The 12,543-nt window shown below is 38.5% G+C and overlaps 1 protein-coding gene across 1 annotated transcript in view; it reads left to right on the top strand.

The window, feature by feature from the left end:
• The window catches only part of LOC145787273 (phosphatidylinositol 4-phosphate 3-kinase C2 domain-containing subunit beta-like), a 49,410-nt gene that overhangs the window by 21,322 nt on the left and 15,545 nt on the right, over positions 1-12,543 (top strand). Inside the window, exons 6-13 of the mRNA XM_082598984.1 lie at positions 1,729-1,787; positions 2,496-2,673; positions 3,284-3,376; positions 4,422-4,542; positions 5,166-5,277; positions 8,566-8,642; positions 9,030-9,099; positions 9,317-9,476. Coding sequence (XP_082455110.1) covers positions 1,729-1,787; positions 2,496-2,673; positions 3,284-3,376; positions 4,422-4,542; positions 5,166-5,277; positions 8,566-8,642; positions 9,030-9,099; positions 9,317-9,476 — 870 coding nt within the window. The remainder of the gene's footprint in view (positions 1-1,728; positions 1,788-2,495; positions 2,674-3,283; positions 3,377-4,421; positions 4,543-5,165; positions 5,278-8,565; positions 8,643-9,029; positions 9,100-9,316; positions 9,477-12,543) is intronic.

Here is a 12,543-nt window from a genome sequence, read left to right as displayed (position 1 = left end):
AAGAAAACCGTGATAATGTAGTCCCAGCACTATATCATGAATCAGGCAATGTAGAACTATTCTAAAAACATGTTTTTTTTGGCGAAAAGGATTTATTCTAAACCAGAGGTTCTCAAACTGTGCGTGGCGACGCTCTTGTGCGTCATTTCAATTGTCCAAAAGCGATGTAAAATGATTCCGTTTCGTATCTAACTCAATTGTGGTAATAAAACGCTCACAGATACTGTTATCACCTGACATATGCATTCAAACTCAACATTTGCATTCAAGCAAATAACAATTCTAGAATGCCTATGGCTGAGTGCGTCGCAAACCCAGACACTTTTTCAAAGGTGCTGCAACGAAAAAAGTTTAAGCACCACTGCCTTAGGCAATGACTCCCCAGGTTGTTGCGGAAAATGGCAAAACTGCGACACTAAGCAAAATGTAACCTTCCAAAACCTGGAAATTTGTAGACGTTGAATCAATGTAAACATTCACTGATTTTTCAATAGCTGGCTACTTGCAGTATGCACATCAGCGATGATTCTTCAAAAATGACAATTTTATCGTGACTGAATATAAAAAAATGCAAATGTGTAATATTTTTATGTTTAATTTTATTTTCATAATAATTTGCCCACGGCCACACCCTATCCCCAAATTGGCCGGTATTCCTCACACCTGGCACATCTCTAATCCTCAAATCAATTATTTTCACATCTTTGATGAGTCGTTTAACTTGCAGCTTCTGCTAACGTTGATTTTAACCGCCCAGTGTTCTTTTTATAAGTTTTATAGGTCGTAGTATGGCTCCCTGGAGATGCTGCCTGATTTGTCACATTTTGAAGATTTTAACTACCTCCATTGCTACTGTTTGCCTGTAATGTTCTAAGATTTTTTTACTTTTTGCTGACTCGTACTGATACAAAAGCTTTTTGTTGTCTTGGGAAAGCAGTAGAAATGAGAAAAAAACGTCCAATAAGTCTGTTTTGAGTAGTTCTTCTTCGTCGTATGAGGAAGACTGTTTGTTGTGCGCACTGTTTGAGTGGTTGACACTCTGACTGAAATTTTATGAATCAAATTGTCTTTGTTTTTCAACGCCTGATGATGTTAAAACCCATTTTGTCACCTGAGGAAGACAGGAAAAAAGACGTTAAAATATATTTTTTAGAAAATTTTATTCTTTCAGACCGTTACCAAAAGTTGGCAAAATCTGGGAAATTCTGTAGAATGTGACAAATCAGGCTGTATCTCTAGGTAACCATGGTCGTAGTCTTTCTAAAATTTTACTTTTAATGTAGTGCTACCAATTCTTAACATCAGGTGGTACTAGCCTCGTACACTCACCGGATGAACTGTCAGGACACTCACCGACATGATTATAAAATGACAATCAATGTCTGGGGGAACAGTCTCTTTTGTAATGTTATGTTATTGTTCCTACTATACTAGCATGAAATCAGTACTGTTTCGGTGAGGCAAAAGTTTTCGTGCACATTAATTGTGCGGACAAGTAAAAATGCCGCGTTTGTTTTGCTTCACTACAAAGAAAATTGAGTTGTTTCACCAGTGTGTTGGAGACGAAAAAGGAATGACATTTCAGCTTGTGGCTTTAGCTGCAACTCCTTACACCGACTACGCGCACAACATGTTGCCTGATCGTGCTCGTTCAACGGAACGTTTGGTGTTCAACCTTCAACTATTTTCTCGTTCACAGAATAATTTAGTAAATATATAAAATTCCAGATCGGCATAATGACGTAACAGCTGAGAGGGGGATTGGTCGCCAGTTCAGCCACAATGAAGTGAGTGCGCCATCAAGTGGCGATGTGCTCGTTTCGTTTTATTGTTTTCGCGTTAATTCTTGTACATTGGGAATCAAGTGTATGGTATGGGATATGTATGTTTGGCAAATTATTTCTAAAATGACCGACTAGCAGGTTGCCTTACAAGATTTTAGTATTTTTCTCTCTTTGCCAGACCAAGTATTTCACATTCACATGCTAGTTGATGATTTTGAAACTTGTTTACCGGACGATGTAAGTTTGGTTATCGTAATGCCAACATACTAATCAATCATTCGCTATCTTCGATGTGCGCACTGTATAATGTCAACGACGACTTTGAGCTATTTTTCAAGTTTTAACGATTTTATGTTTTGTACTATTTGTCAACTTCTTCATCCACAACTGAAATTTGTATGGCTTTAAACAGGTGTTTTCGTTCGGCTACATCTTGCTCACCTGAAGGTTTTCGTTCATTTTATTGTTGGTGTTAGAATTATAAATGAAATGGAATAGGACGAAGACGATTTTCTCATTTGGAATCAGCTGGCCAGTCAGGCTGACGTTGATTTTCAAAAGACGCGATTTTGTTGAACAGTTGGAAGTGCGGTTTCCTCTGATCATCATCATCCAAACTCTGTTTTGTCACCACTATTGGGGTGGTCGATCGATTACATCATAATATTTTCATCAATGATATAATGATGGATATGTTGCATGATGTCGCAGAATAAGCATTCCGGTATGGCTGACTTGGTGGAAATTGATGAGACGGCAGAGCTGCTTCGATTTGGACGCATGGTGGAGCAATTGAAGGATGGTTTCAAGCATGTTGACCCTCTGTCCAATCCTGGTCATGTGATCAGCCTCATGAATCAATGTGAAGATTGGCACTGGCATCACTCTTGTAAGATCTCATCGAGTCTTAATTGTTTTATTTTGTGTAGAGAAATTAAGTTTTATCATTTTGGTTTAGTCACAGCATGTTCATTTAATTGAAATGCTTCAATATAATTAAAGTAGCAGGAGAAATGAATACCCTTTAACTGCCACGGGCTCTTTAAGAGCCCAAGCTCTAAAAAATACACACTGTTTGCAATCACCATTAGTCATTACTCTGGTCTTTGTTTGCCAAACTGCATGGGTCTTACTTTTATAGAAAGCAGAAGAGTTTTATTTTCAAAAAGTGGAAAAAAATTGCTAAGTTTGTATTTCAAGAAAATGAAATATCTTCGGACAGGTGTCAAACCCACAACAATGCTTGATATGAATGACTCGGATACATGTCTTGTAATATAAACAAATTTATTTTCACACGAGTCAGTTCAATCATAAATAGCTAAAATCGATTTTGATCAGCTAGATCATCTTCAGTTAAGCTTATTCAAATAAAAGAAGAATAATTATCAATAAAATAAATAATAAAATAAACAATAAATACAATAATAATGTCTATTAATATCTATTTGAATAGCAATCAGCGAAAGTTTTTGGTTGATTCTAGCGACGTTTCACAGGTGGCTCGGACGGAAGTGACATTGAAGAACGCACTGTTCGAGTTTCCGTCACCACTGATGACATCACACAACCCGTCACCTTCGAGTGCGATGGTGAGAACATCATTATCATGCCTGAAGGTGGACATGAAGATTGGCTTCCTTGCCTTCCCGTCCACTTAATCTAAATCTTCAACCCCCAGGTGTAAACCTGGATACGACAAACAAAAACAACAAGCTGGTATTGTAGCTCCTCGCCGCGAGGCAGCGCCGAGTAATATTGTCTCATCACAGTGAACTCGGTTATCGATTGGCGCCAAGTCGCGTCTTTCCTGGAGCTACTCACTTCTGGTTCGAACGCACGTGAAGGCACTTTCTATTTGCTATTGTTTATACGTCACGCATGAATGCATGACGTCACAAAGTAAGCCCACGATGAAGAGAGTTAAGAAATGAAAATGCTCGAATGAGCCAAACAATTTGCTAGGTCTTTTAGGATCGGCTGACAGATATCAGAGTCAAGCGACAATGGTTCTACGCACTAGCTCTAATAGGTTGTAGGACTCAAGCGAAAAGTTGTGCTTCCTAAGATATGTCGCTATTCTGTTCATATTTCTTTTCGTTAGTAATCATCGTGCAGACTGCTCACATGTCTTCTACTGACATAGAAGTTCAGAACTTTGAGCAATGTAATATTGCTTTAAAGATAGCTATGAGGCTATGGGATGGCTACAGACTGTTTGTTATTGTGCAACTTTGATATGGAAAGTCTCGTTTGTTGAAGTTCATACTTTTACTTTGTAGTTGAAATATAACTTTTGTTTTTATGGCAGGCACTAAAACCTACCCAGTGTAGTGTTTTGTTTTACCCAGCAATTCCAGACATAAGGGCCATTTCGGACATAAAGGCCAACAGATTTCTTTGGGGCTGCCTGAATTCACTGATTTTAGAAAAATTACAATGATGGAGCAAAATTTATATATTCATTTAAAACAGTTTTGCAAAATTGTCTTATGGGGTTAGCTTGCATTAAAGGTTGGCTACCACTGCCTAGCTATTGTATTTATTGCTAGTCCACGCTGTTGATCTGCAAAGTTGAAATCTAGAGGACTGGGTGCTCGTATCTGGTTGAGCTGTCAACTTCCTTTCTTGTTTCAGTAAACGCATCAGTGGAGCACATTGTCAGTCAGGCCTTGTGCATTGCTTACGAGGACATATCCTCCGTTTCCGCCGATGATTTCATTTTCAGAGTTGTTGGAAGACAGGAGTATCTGATCAGGTACGCTCAAAGAGCAGCAGGCATACCAATGTATTTGAACCAATTATGGGAACAAAAAATAATAAATAGTTTTTTGAAAACGCATTAAATTAGGATAATAGTGTTATAAGTAATGGGGGTTTGGTTTTAAATATTATTTGTCTTGTTCAAGCAGTTTAAATTCAATTATTATAAAGGTGAGGAAGATGTCCAGGGCAAACATGTTGCGTGTTTATGAAAGATTTAGTGGAGTATATAACAGTTTGTTTTTAATCTATTTATTGTATACTTAAACGTGATCCAAGTATTGTGCACTTCTAAATTTCAAGACCGACGTGTATTATGATTTAAAAATATGTTTCATTCGGGAAGCTGCGATAGAAATTGAAGGGGCGACTTTAAGTGACACAAACTGACAAGACCAAACATTTGGATTTTGTTTCAGTTTTAGAGTGTAATGACATAGAAAAAAACGACATTTTGAAATAAGGTTACAAACAGAAACTTTTTTGTTCATCGTTTTGTGTAAAGCCTGAGTCGACTCTTTCTTTCCGACGGCTGCACGCTAACCCTCCCGACTCCACAGGCCTTGTGTGTAAGATATGCATAGATTCCCCCTGACACTCATCTGACTGCGCTTGCAGCAAATCTCAGTTGAGCCTGTACCAGTACGTGAGGGAGTGCAGGAAGTTTGAACAGGACATCAAACTGGAGCTTTGTCAAAGGAGCAAGATCGACCAGTCTCTGCAAAGATCGGTAAGTTATTACACAATTGACTAGCTTGGCCCATGTCATGTTCTTGAGCGATGTCGAACCGGTGATCTTTCGAACGTCGTACGATGGGTCTCACCACTCGGCAATGCAATTAAATCGTTTGAAATGCATCTTTTTGTTTTAATTCAATAAATCATTTAATTTTTCTTACTGCTATCAACTGCACACCGAAATGCGTTGTGCATTTTATATTGCCAAACTAGCAAGAGATACGCTTTTAAAATTCCAAAACAAAACTTCGCTCCTAAACTTTTCATCAAATTTTCCTAATACGCTTTTAATCCTGCAAGATATTCTCACGCAATCAGGCGCATTTTCATTTCGTGACCCATTCCGCCATCTGCGCTACCACGGATGGCGCTGCGATTGTGCCACAACAACATAAGTTTTATGAGCAGCCACTACGGCTTCTGATCCCCAACGATAAACAGCCGCGTTGTTGATCAATGTCGGGCAGGATGCGATTCCTTTCGACCGTTCTTTTACCTTTCATTGATTACTGGATTGCAGTAACGACGTAGCAGTAATTGTTGTTCAACTAAATCTTGACTACTGGACAAGGTGGCAAAGTTAGTTGTTATGTATTTTGGTTATCTCACTATATCTTGATTACTATGTTGATTATCACTGGTAAACAAAAAAAAAAAAAAATCTTGTTGCAAGAGATTTTTTGATCGATTCTGAATGTGTTTTAGCCACTGATTCCAAATCTGCAATCAGATTTTTTCTGCAAGCTCTAGTTTTTATGCAATACACCAGTGGATATTTTGAGGCTTGCAGCATTTGGTCTGAAATTTAAAACAAAATTCCAACTATTTAGTTCTAGTTACCACGGCAGTTAACCTCGATTTACAGCGATACGATGATTAGTTTTACAAATGCCAAAAAAAGTTGATTCTTTTTGTTATATTTGTGGCATATACTCATTACTCATTCCCTCGTCAGAGACGAAATATAACGCCATTCGTAAAGCGGGCCTGCAAAGCTTATTTTCAAGTTCCTCTGGGAGATCAAGAGAAGAAATGGGCTTCACATATTGTCTGCCATAATTGCGAAGAAATACTTAGAGACTGGACAAAGAAAAAACGTAACGGACTTCCTTTTGGTGTCCCTATGGTGTGGCGTGAACCGAAGGACCACTTTACTGATTGTTACTTTTGTTTGATTAACACCAAGGGTATTGGCAGGAAAAACAGACAAAATATTTCTTATCCAAATATTCCTTCCGCTATTCGACCGGTCCTTCACTCTGAAACGTTTCCACCACCTCCTGTATTTAATGGTTTTGCATCCTCCGATGATGAAGAAACAGACTCTAAGATTTACCACGGTAGTATGGAATGCGAGTATACTAAGGAAGCAGATGCAGACTCAGAAGGCTCTAATTCTGAAACCATTCAGAAATTTAATCTGTCAGAACTAAATGACTTGGTACGAGACATGGACTTATCCAAGCAAGCTGCTGAGCTTTTAGCATCAAGGCTAAGTGAAAAACACGGATTGGACCGTTCCAAAAAGGTTTCGTTTTTCAGGAAACGAGATGAAATGTTTATGACTTTTTTTTTTCAGAGGAAAAGCAGTTAATTTACTGCAATGATATTCCAGGCCTTCTCGTCCAACTAGGAGTTTCTTCATATGATTCAAGTGAATGGCACTTATTTATAGACAGTTCCAGGCGAAGCTGTGACAGCTTTTAAAGTGTGTTCTTTTGCACAATGGTAATGCATATGGAGGAGTTCCAGTTGGTCATTCAACTGTCTTAAAAGAATCGTATGATGATGTTAAGCTAGTCATTGACTTGCTGAAATATCATCAGCACAATTGGATATTATGTGTTGACCTGAAAATGATTGGTTTCTTACTTGGTCAGCAAAAAGAATACACAAAGTTTCCATGTTATCTTTGCATGTGGGACAGCAGAGCTAATGACAAGCATTGGACCCAAAAGGATTGGCCCATACGTGAAACACTTGAAGCCGGCATGCCAAACGATCCAATTGTAAGTAGATACAAAATTGTTTTCCCCCCTCTTCATATCAAGTTAGGGTTGATGAAACAGTTTGTGAAAGCTTTAAGCCCTGATAGCGACAGCTTCCAATATATTGTTCACACATTTCCCTCCATTTCATACAAAAAGATTAAAGCTGGTGTCTTCAATGGACCACAAATTCGAAGCCTCGTGCGAGACCAACAGTTCACCGATAAGATGAAAACCACAGAGAGAGCAGCATGGTTGTCCTTTGTGGATGTCACTAAAAACTTTCTTGGAAACAAAAAGGCTCACAATTACGAGGTTCTTGTTAGCAAAATGCTCTTTGCTTTCCGCGACTTAAGATGCAGAATGAGCATTAAAGTTCATTTCTTATTCACTCATCTGGACAAATTTCCAGAAAACCTTGGAGCTGTCAGTGACGAACAAGGAGAGCGGTTCCACCAGGATCTTATGAAAGTAGAAGAACGTTACCAAGGCCGATGGAATCGACACATGATGGCAGATTACTGCTGGAGCATTAAACGAGACTGCCCCCCAAAAGCTTACAAACGCAAGAGCCTCAAACGCCAATTTTCGCCCAGCATGTAGTGTAGGTTTCGCTTTCTATTTTCAGCCAGTGAACTTTTCTCACAACATCAAACTTTTGAAGGAGCTTATTTATGCTTGTAATTGCAATAGGCCTGCAGCCCTGCATGCAGTGCTATGGTTACTACTGTAGTTGTGAAAATGATTTGTTTGTTATGTATATAACCTATATAGTTTTTGAAATTTTGTCTACGACGCTTTTCAAATGATTTTGTAATGTTTTTTCAAATATTTCGGTGCATTTCTATCTGTAAGTATAGATCTAAGCTATAGACAAAACATTCAAGCAGTTATTTCAGTCGTAAAAGATGTTTTATTTTCCTATTCATCAAAATATAATTTTTTTGAAAAATATTCAGTTTTTACTCAAAAAAGGAAAAAAATCAAAATTTGCAAAAAATCTAGAGCTTCTAGACCAAAAATATCGTCATGTTCGGATTCAGCACCCCAAAATTACCCAAGACCAAATGAATTTGAAAATGCAACAAATTTTTTGTTGACCAGTGTATTGATGATGTTCTATTCAATATATTATGATTATGTTCACTATAATCTTGATTACTTGGTTGTCTCACTATATCGTTAATTCGCACTATATCTTGGTTGTACAATTTTATAATGTATCAGAACTCCAGTATGACTGGTTGTATGAGTTTACAGACACGTGACTTATTTTTTATTTCCTCTCACAGAACGAGGACGATGGCAAGAGAACAGTGGTTAAGGATTTCTTGGAATTGCTTGGGAAACCAGCCACAGTTGTGAGCAGGTAAGCAACAGCTCCTCCATAGTGGGGTTGAGTGTTGTGCCGGCCTGATCACAATCCACCCCCGTCCTCGCTGACTTGTCCTGGAGGTTCTCGGGGTTAATGACTTGGCAAGCCTCATTGAACTCTTTTGCTGGAATAAATAATCCCCGCTTGTATCCCGCGATCTTGCGCGTCTGCACCGTTTGAACTTCCCAATGATGAGGTTCACGATGTGAAGTTCAATTAAAAACCTTGCTCACATTTCAACCAAACTAACGCACCAACCAATGCACTCGAACCGTTTAGGTGACGACTTTGCTTTCGCTCACAATTCTATACCTCACCTATCTTCGTTGCATAGACCGTCCCAGTTTGCCCATGCGTGGTACATGCGTTGTTTGTTGACAGGGAGCAGATTCAGATATTGGTGGAAACATTCTACAAGGAGACTGAGAAGTTATTGGAAGAGGTCAAGCAGGTACGTCGCTATCTCGCCACCTTCGCTTGGTCCAGCTTGGCTTGCTGCTGGCTTTACGCTGTAACTTATTTATTTTCTATCAGAAGCAGTCCCCGCCATCGCACGTATTTTTTGTAGTTATAACTTGTTTATATGAAAATTGCATTAGTGAGAAAATATTTAGCTTTCTAGGGTTTCTATAACTTTCTATAACTCCTCTTTCCTCTAAACATTTCAGGCCCCACAGCAGACCAGCTCCCCCCATCAGCTGGAGCGGGTGGTACAGACTGTGAAGGCAATGTGCGCATTGTTGGGCAACTTGGAGACTTCTGACATGATCGACTTTGTAAAGAAGCTTCAAGAGGCGCTGAAGCCCTCAACCCCATCCCCAGCTGCTCGTACGTTCAAGAAATGTTTGTGTTTCCATCTATCGTTGTAAATTATGCTTGTACAAATTGTGAGTGATGATATCACAGCTAGCGCATGCCTTGCTAATTGAAAGTGGAGTTTCTTTCGGTCGTCTGAAAGGCACCAAAGCCCTGACCAACATGCTTTCATTTACGTTCGTTGTACGAGCCCCGTCACTCGTACTGCGTGCCTTGCGAGTTTACATGAGTTCAGAGTATTGTGTTTAAAAGGCAATTGCCTTCTGAAAACTGTTTTGACAAACATGTTAAATTTCTGTGGTGGACAGTCGCACTGCCTGCTTTGACCCAAAACAAATCCTTTAAGGCGTAGCACATGGTTGGCCTTTAAGTTCGTCAATCGTCACAGCACATGACTAGGCAACTGTGTTCCGAAAGCTATTGCAATTCTCTATTACCACAGCAAACTCGCAGCATCGAGCTAAAATAGGTCGTTAATATCTACATTGTGAAGTAAGCGACGATCATGCTGCTAAAAGCGAAACTCAATATATTGCAAGTTCTTTAAAACAAACATGCCAAATCTTTTTTGCACATGTAGCAATGTAGTTTTTCTTTGATATTTTTCAATAGATTCTTTGTTTGCTTGACTTGATTTAAAACACTTTGGTTGGTTTTTCTAGCAGTCCAGGAAATCCTCTGCATTTTTTTGAATGCCCGCATTTCAAATCCGTTTGTTCTTTTAGTCATTCTTTTGTTAGTTGTCCACAATGTCCAGGTTTCTGAATTATATTTAAAAAATGGATAAATGTAACACTTCAATACTCTGTATCGGGTTGCGAAAGATATGTTCTTGTTGCATAATATTGATTTCATTTGCTGGAAAGAGGCTTTTTTGCTTGAGCAATACGTAGATTAAACTCCTCATCATCTTTGTCGTTCCAGTTTATTGTTGTCCCAAGACATCGAAAACCTTTTTACTTCTTTTATAGTTGTTCCATTCATTTTAATTTGACAGATTGTAATTTCAGTTTCTTTTTTCTTTGTGATTGTCATTGTTTCTGTTTTCTTTTGTTTTTGTTTGTCGTATCCAGGCTTACACCTGGTGGTTGAAGATTTAGATTAAGTGAACGGGAAGGCAAGGAAGCCAATCTTCATGTCCACCTTCAGGCATGCCTTTAAGTGTCCTGCCACAGACACAGCCGTATGCTCTTGAGCGGTGTCGAACCGGCGCCCTTTCGATTGCCGTTCCAAGGTTCTCACCACTCGGCTATGCATTCATTTCCATTCCAAATTATTTTTCTTCTTTTATTTACTTTGTAGAACAAATTTTGTAGTTTTGCTTCCGAATCAGCCACCAAGACAGTGTCATCAGCATATCTCATGTTATTAAAGTTAGTTCCCCCAATATTTACGCCAGCTTCATCTTCAAAAGATCGGAGGATGATCTCACTATACAATGAAAAAAGACTTGGAGAGAGCACGCATTCTTGTCTAACGCCTCTCTTGATTGATATCCAATCGCTGTTGCTGCAATTTGATCAAAGTGAAGGTTTTGAATAATACGTAGAGTCGTAGATCCTTATTGTCAATTCCAAAGTTATCTAGAATCTCCAGTAATTTGGTGTGTTTCACTCAGTCGAAAGGTTTCTTATAATCAATGAAAGCGATGTACAGAAATTTCTTCATTTCAATTGATCTTTGTGCAATATTCTGTAATACAAAGACATCATTTCTTGTGCCGCGGTCTGGCAGGAATCCGTACTGTCCTTCAGCAATTTCATCGTTTAAAATATCTAAAAAAACGACTTCAATTTTTAGAACACGTGCTGCGAAAAGGAAAATTAGAACACCTCTCCCTCTCTCACAGGCAAAATTGAAGGGAAGCGTGCCCAAGGCAGAGAAAGATTAACTTACTTAAACCAACAAACCGACAAAACCAACACCAACATACATCTAATACACACAGCAAAAGACCGAGAATCTTGGAAACTTTTCATGCAAGATTCAGTCAATGCTTGGAATCAAGTGCGACAATAAAAGAAGAAGAGCTATGTAGTAAAACATTGCAATCTGGCAACCTTGTCTCTGACATCGCCTTTCCCTGGTCGTAAGCAACAATGCCATGCCGCAAAGAAGCCACAGAGTGCGAAATGTAGATTTGAAAATTCGTTTCTTAAAAACCAGAAATGATTGACTCTTGTATGTGCTCTATGTGTAATTTCTTGTTTCAAACAAGTTTGACGTTTCGTGAAACTAAGTACAATTGTCTCACATGTCGCTAATATTGAAACCTTTCACCAATCTAAGATGGTGGAATCGTCATGCTGTTCCGTCCAAGGAAGATGTTTTTGTTTTTTTAATCCAGTTAGTTGGTAGGTTGATTGGCCTGGTGGCAGGGTTGAGAAAAACCCGGGGTTTTTTAAAAAAGCCCAACCCGCCCGGGTTTTTTTAAAAAAACCCGGGTTTTTTTGGGTTTTATTGTTTTTTTTTTAAAAAGATGCAAAAAAAGGTAGATTCATGCTTATTTCACCTCAAAACTACATTTTACGAATGAAGTGCCTTTCACTCACAGTACATGCTTGCATAACTCAATAAAATAATGCACTAGGGCTGTTGTTGCTTGAATGTTGCATCATCCATTAATTTCAAGATCAAGTTGGATGTTGCATCATCCACTGATTTCTATACCAAGTTGATGCTACCGTGGTAGAAATCACATTATTGCATCATTTGCTTTAGATTTGAAGGCAAGGAGCATTTATGCCATCATGTTTAAATATTTTTTATCATTTATATATATATTATATATAGTAATCGATGAGCAATTGAGCGATTGCGTGGCCATTTAGGCAAATGCTCTGAAACAGCCATGCGTTAGAATCCAGAATCTGTAATTGGTAATTAGTAAGGCCATTTTTATATGACCTTAAAAAATCAATAATATGACTTTATTTTTTGGAAAATATGACTTTATATGACTTTATGTGAAAATCGTTTGTTTTTACATACGAACAACGTCACTCACGGAACTAAAGAGTAAAACATACACAACATAACAGTAATACACATCCATTTTTATTTTAAACCACTGTTGTAG

Source organism: Aplidium turbinatum, chromosome 18, assembly GCF_918807975.1.
Source record: "Aplidium turbinatum chromosome 18, kaAplTurb1.1, whole genome shotgun sequence".
Lineage (NCBI taxonomy): Eukaryota > Metazoa > Chordata > Ascidiacea > Aplousobranchia > Polyclinidae > Aplidium > Aplidium turbinatum.
The sequence above is the reverse complement of the archived record's forward strand: the minus strand, read 5'-3'. Positions and strand labels throughout refer to the sequence as shown.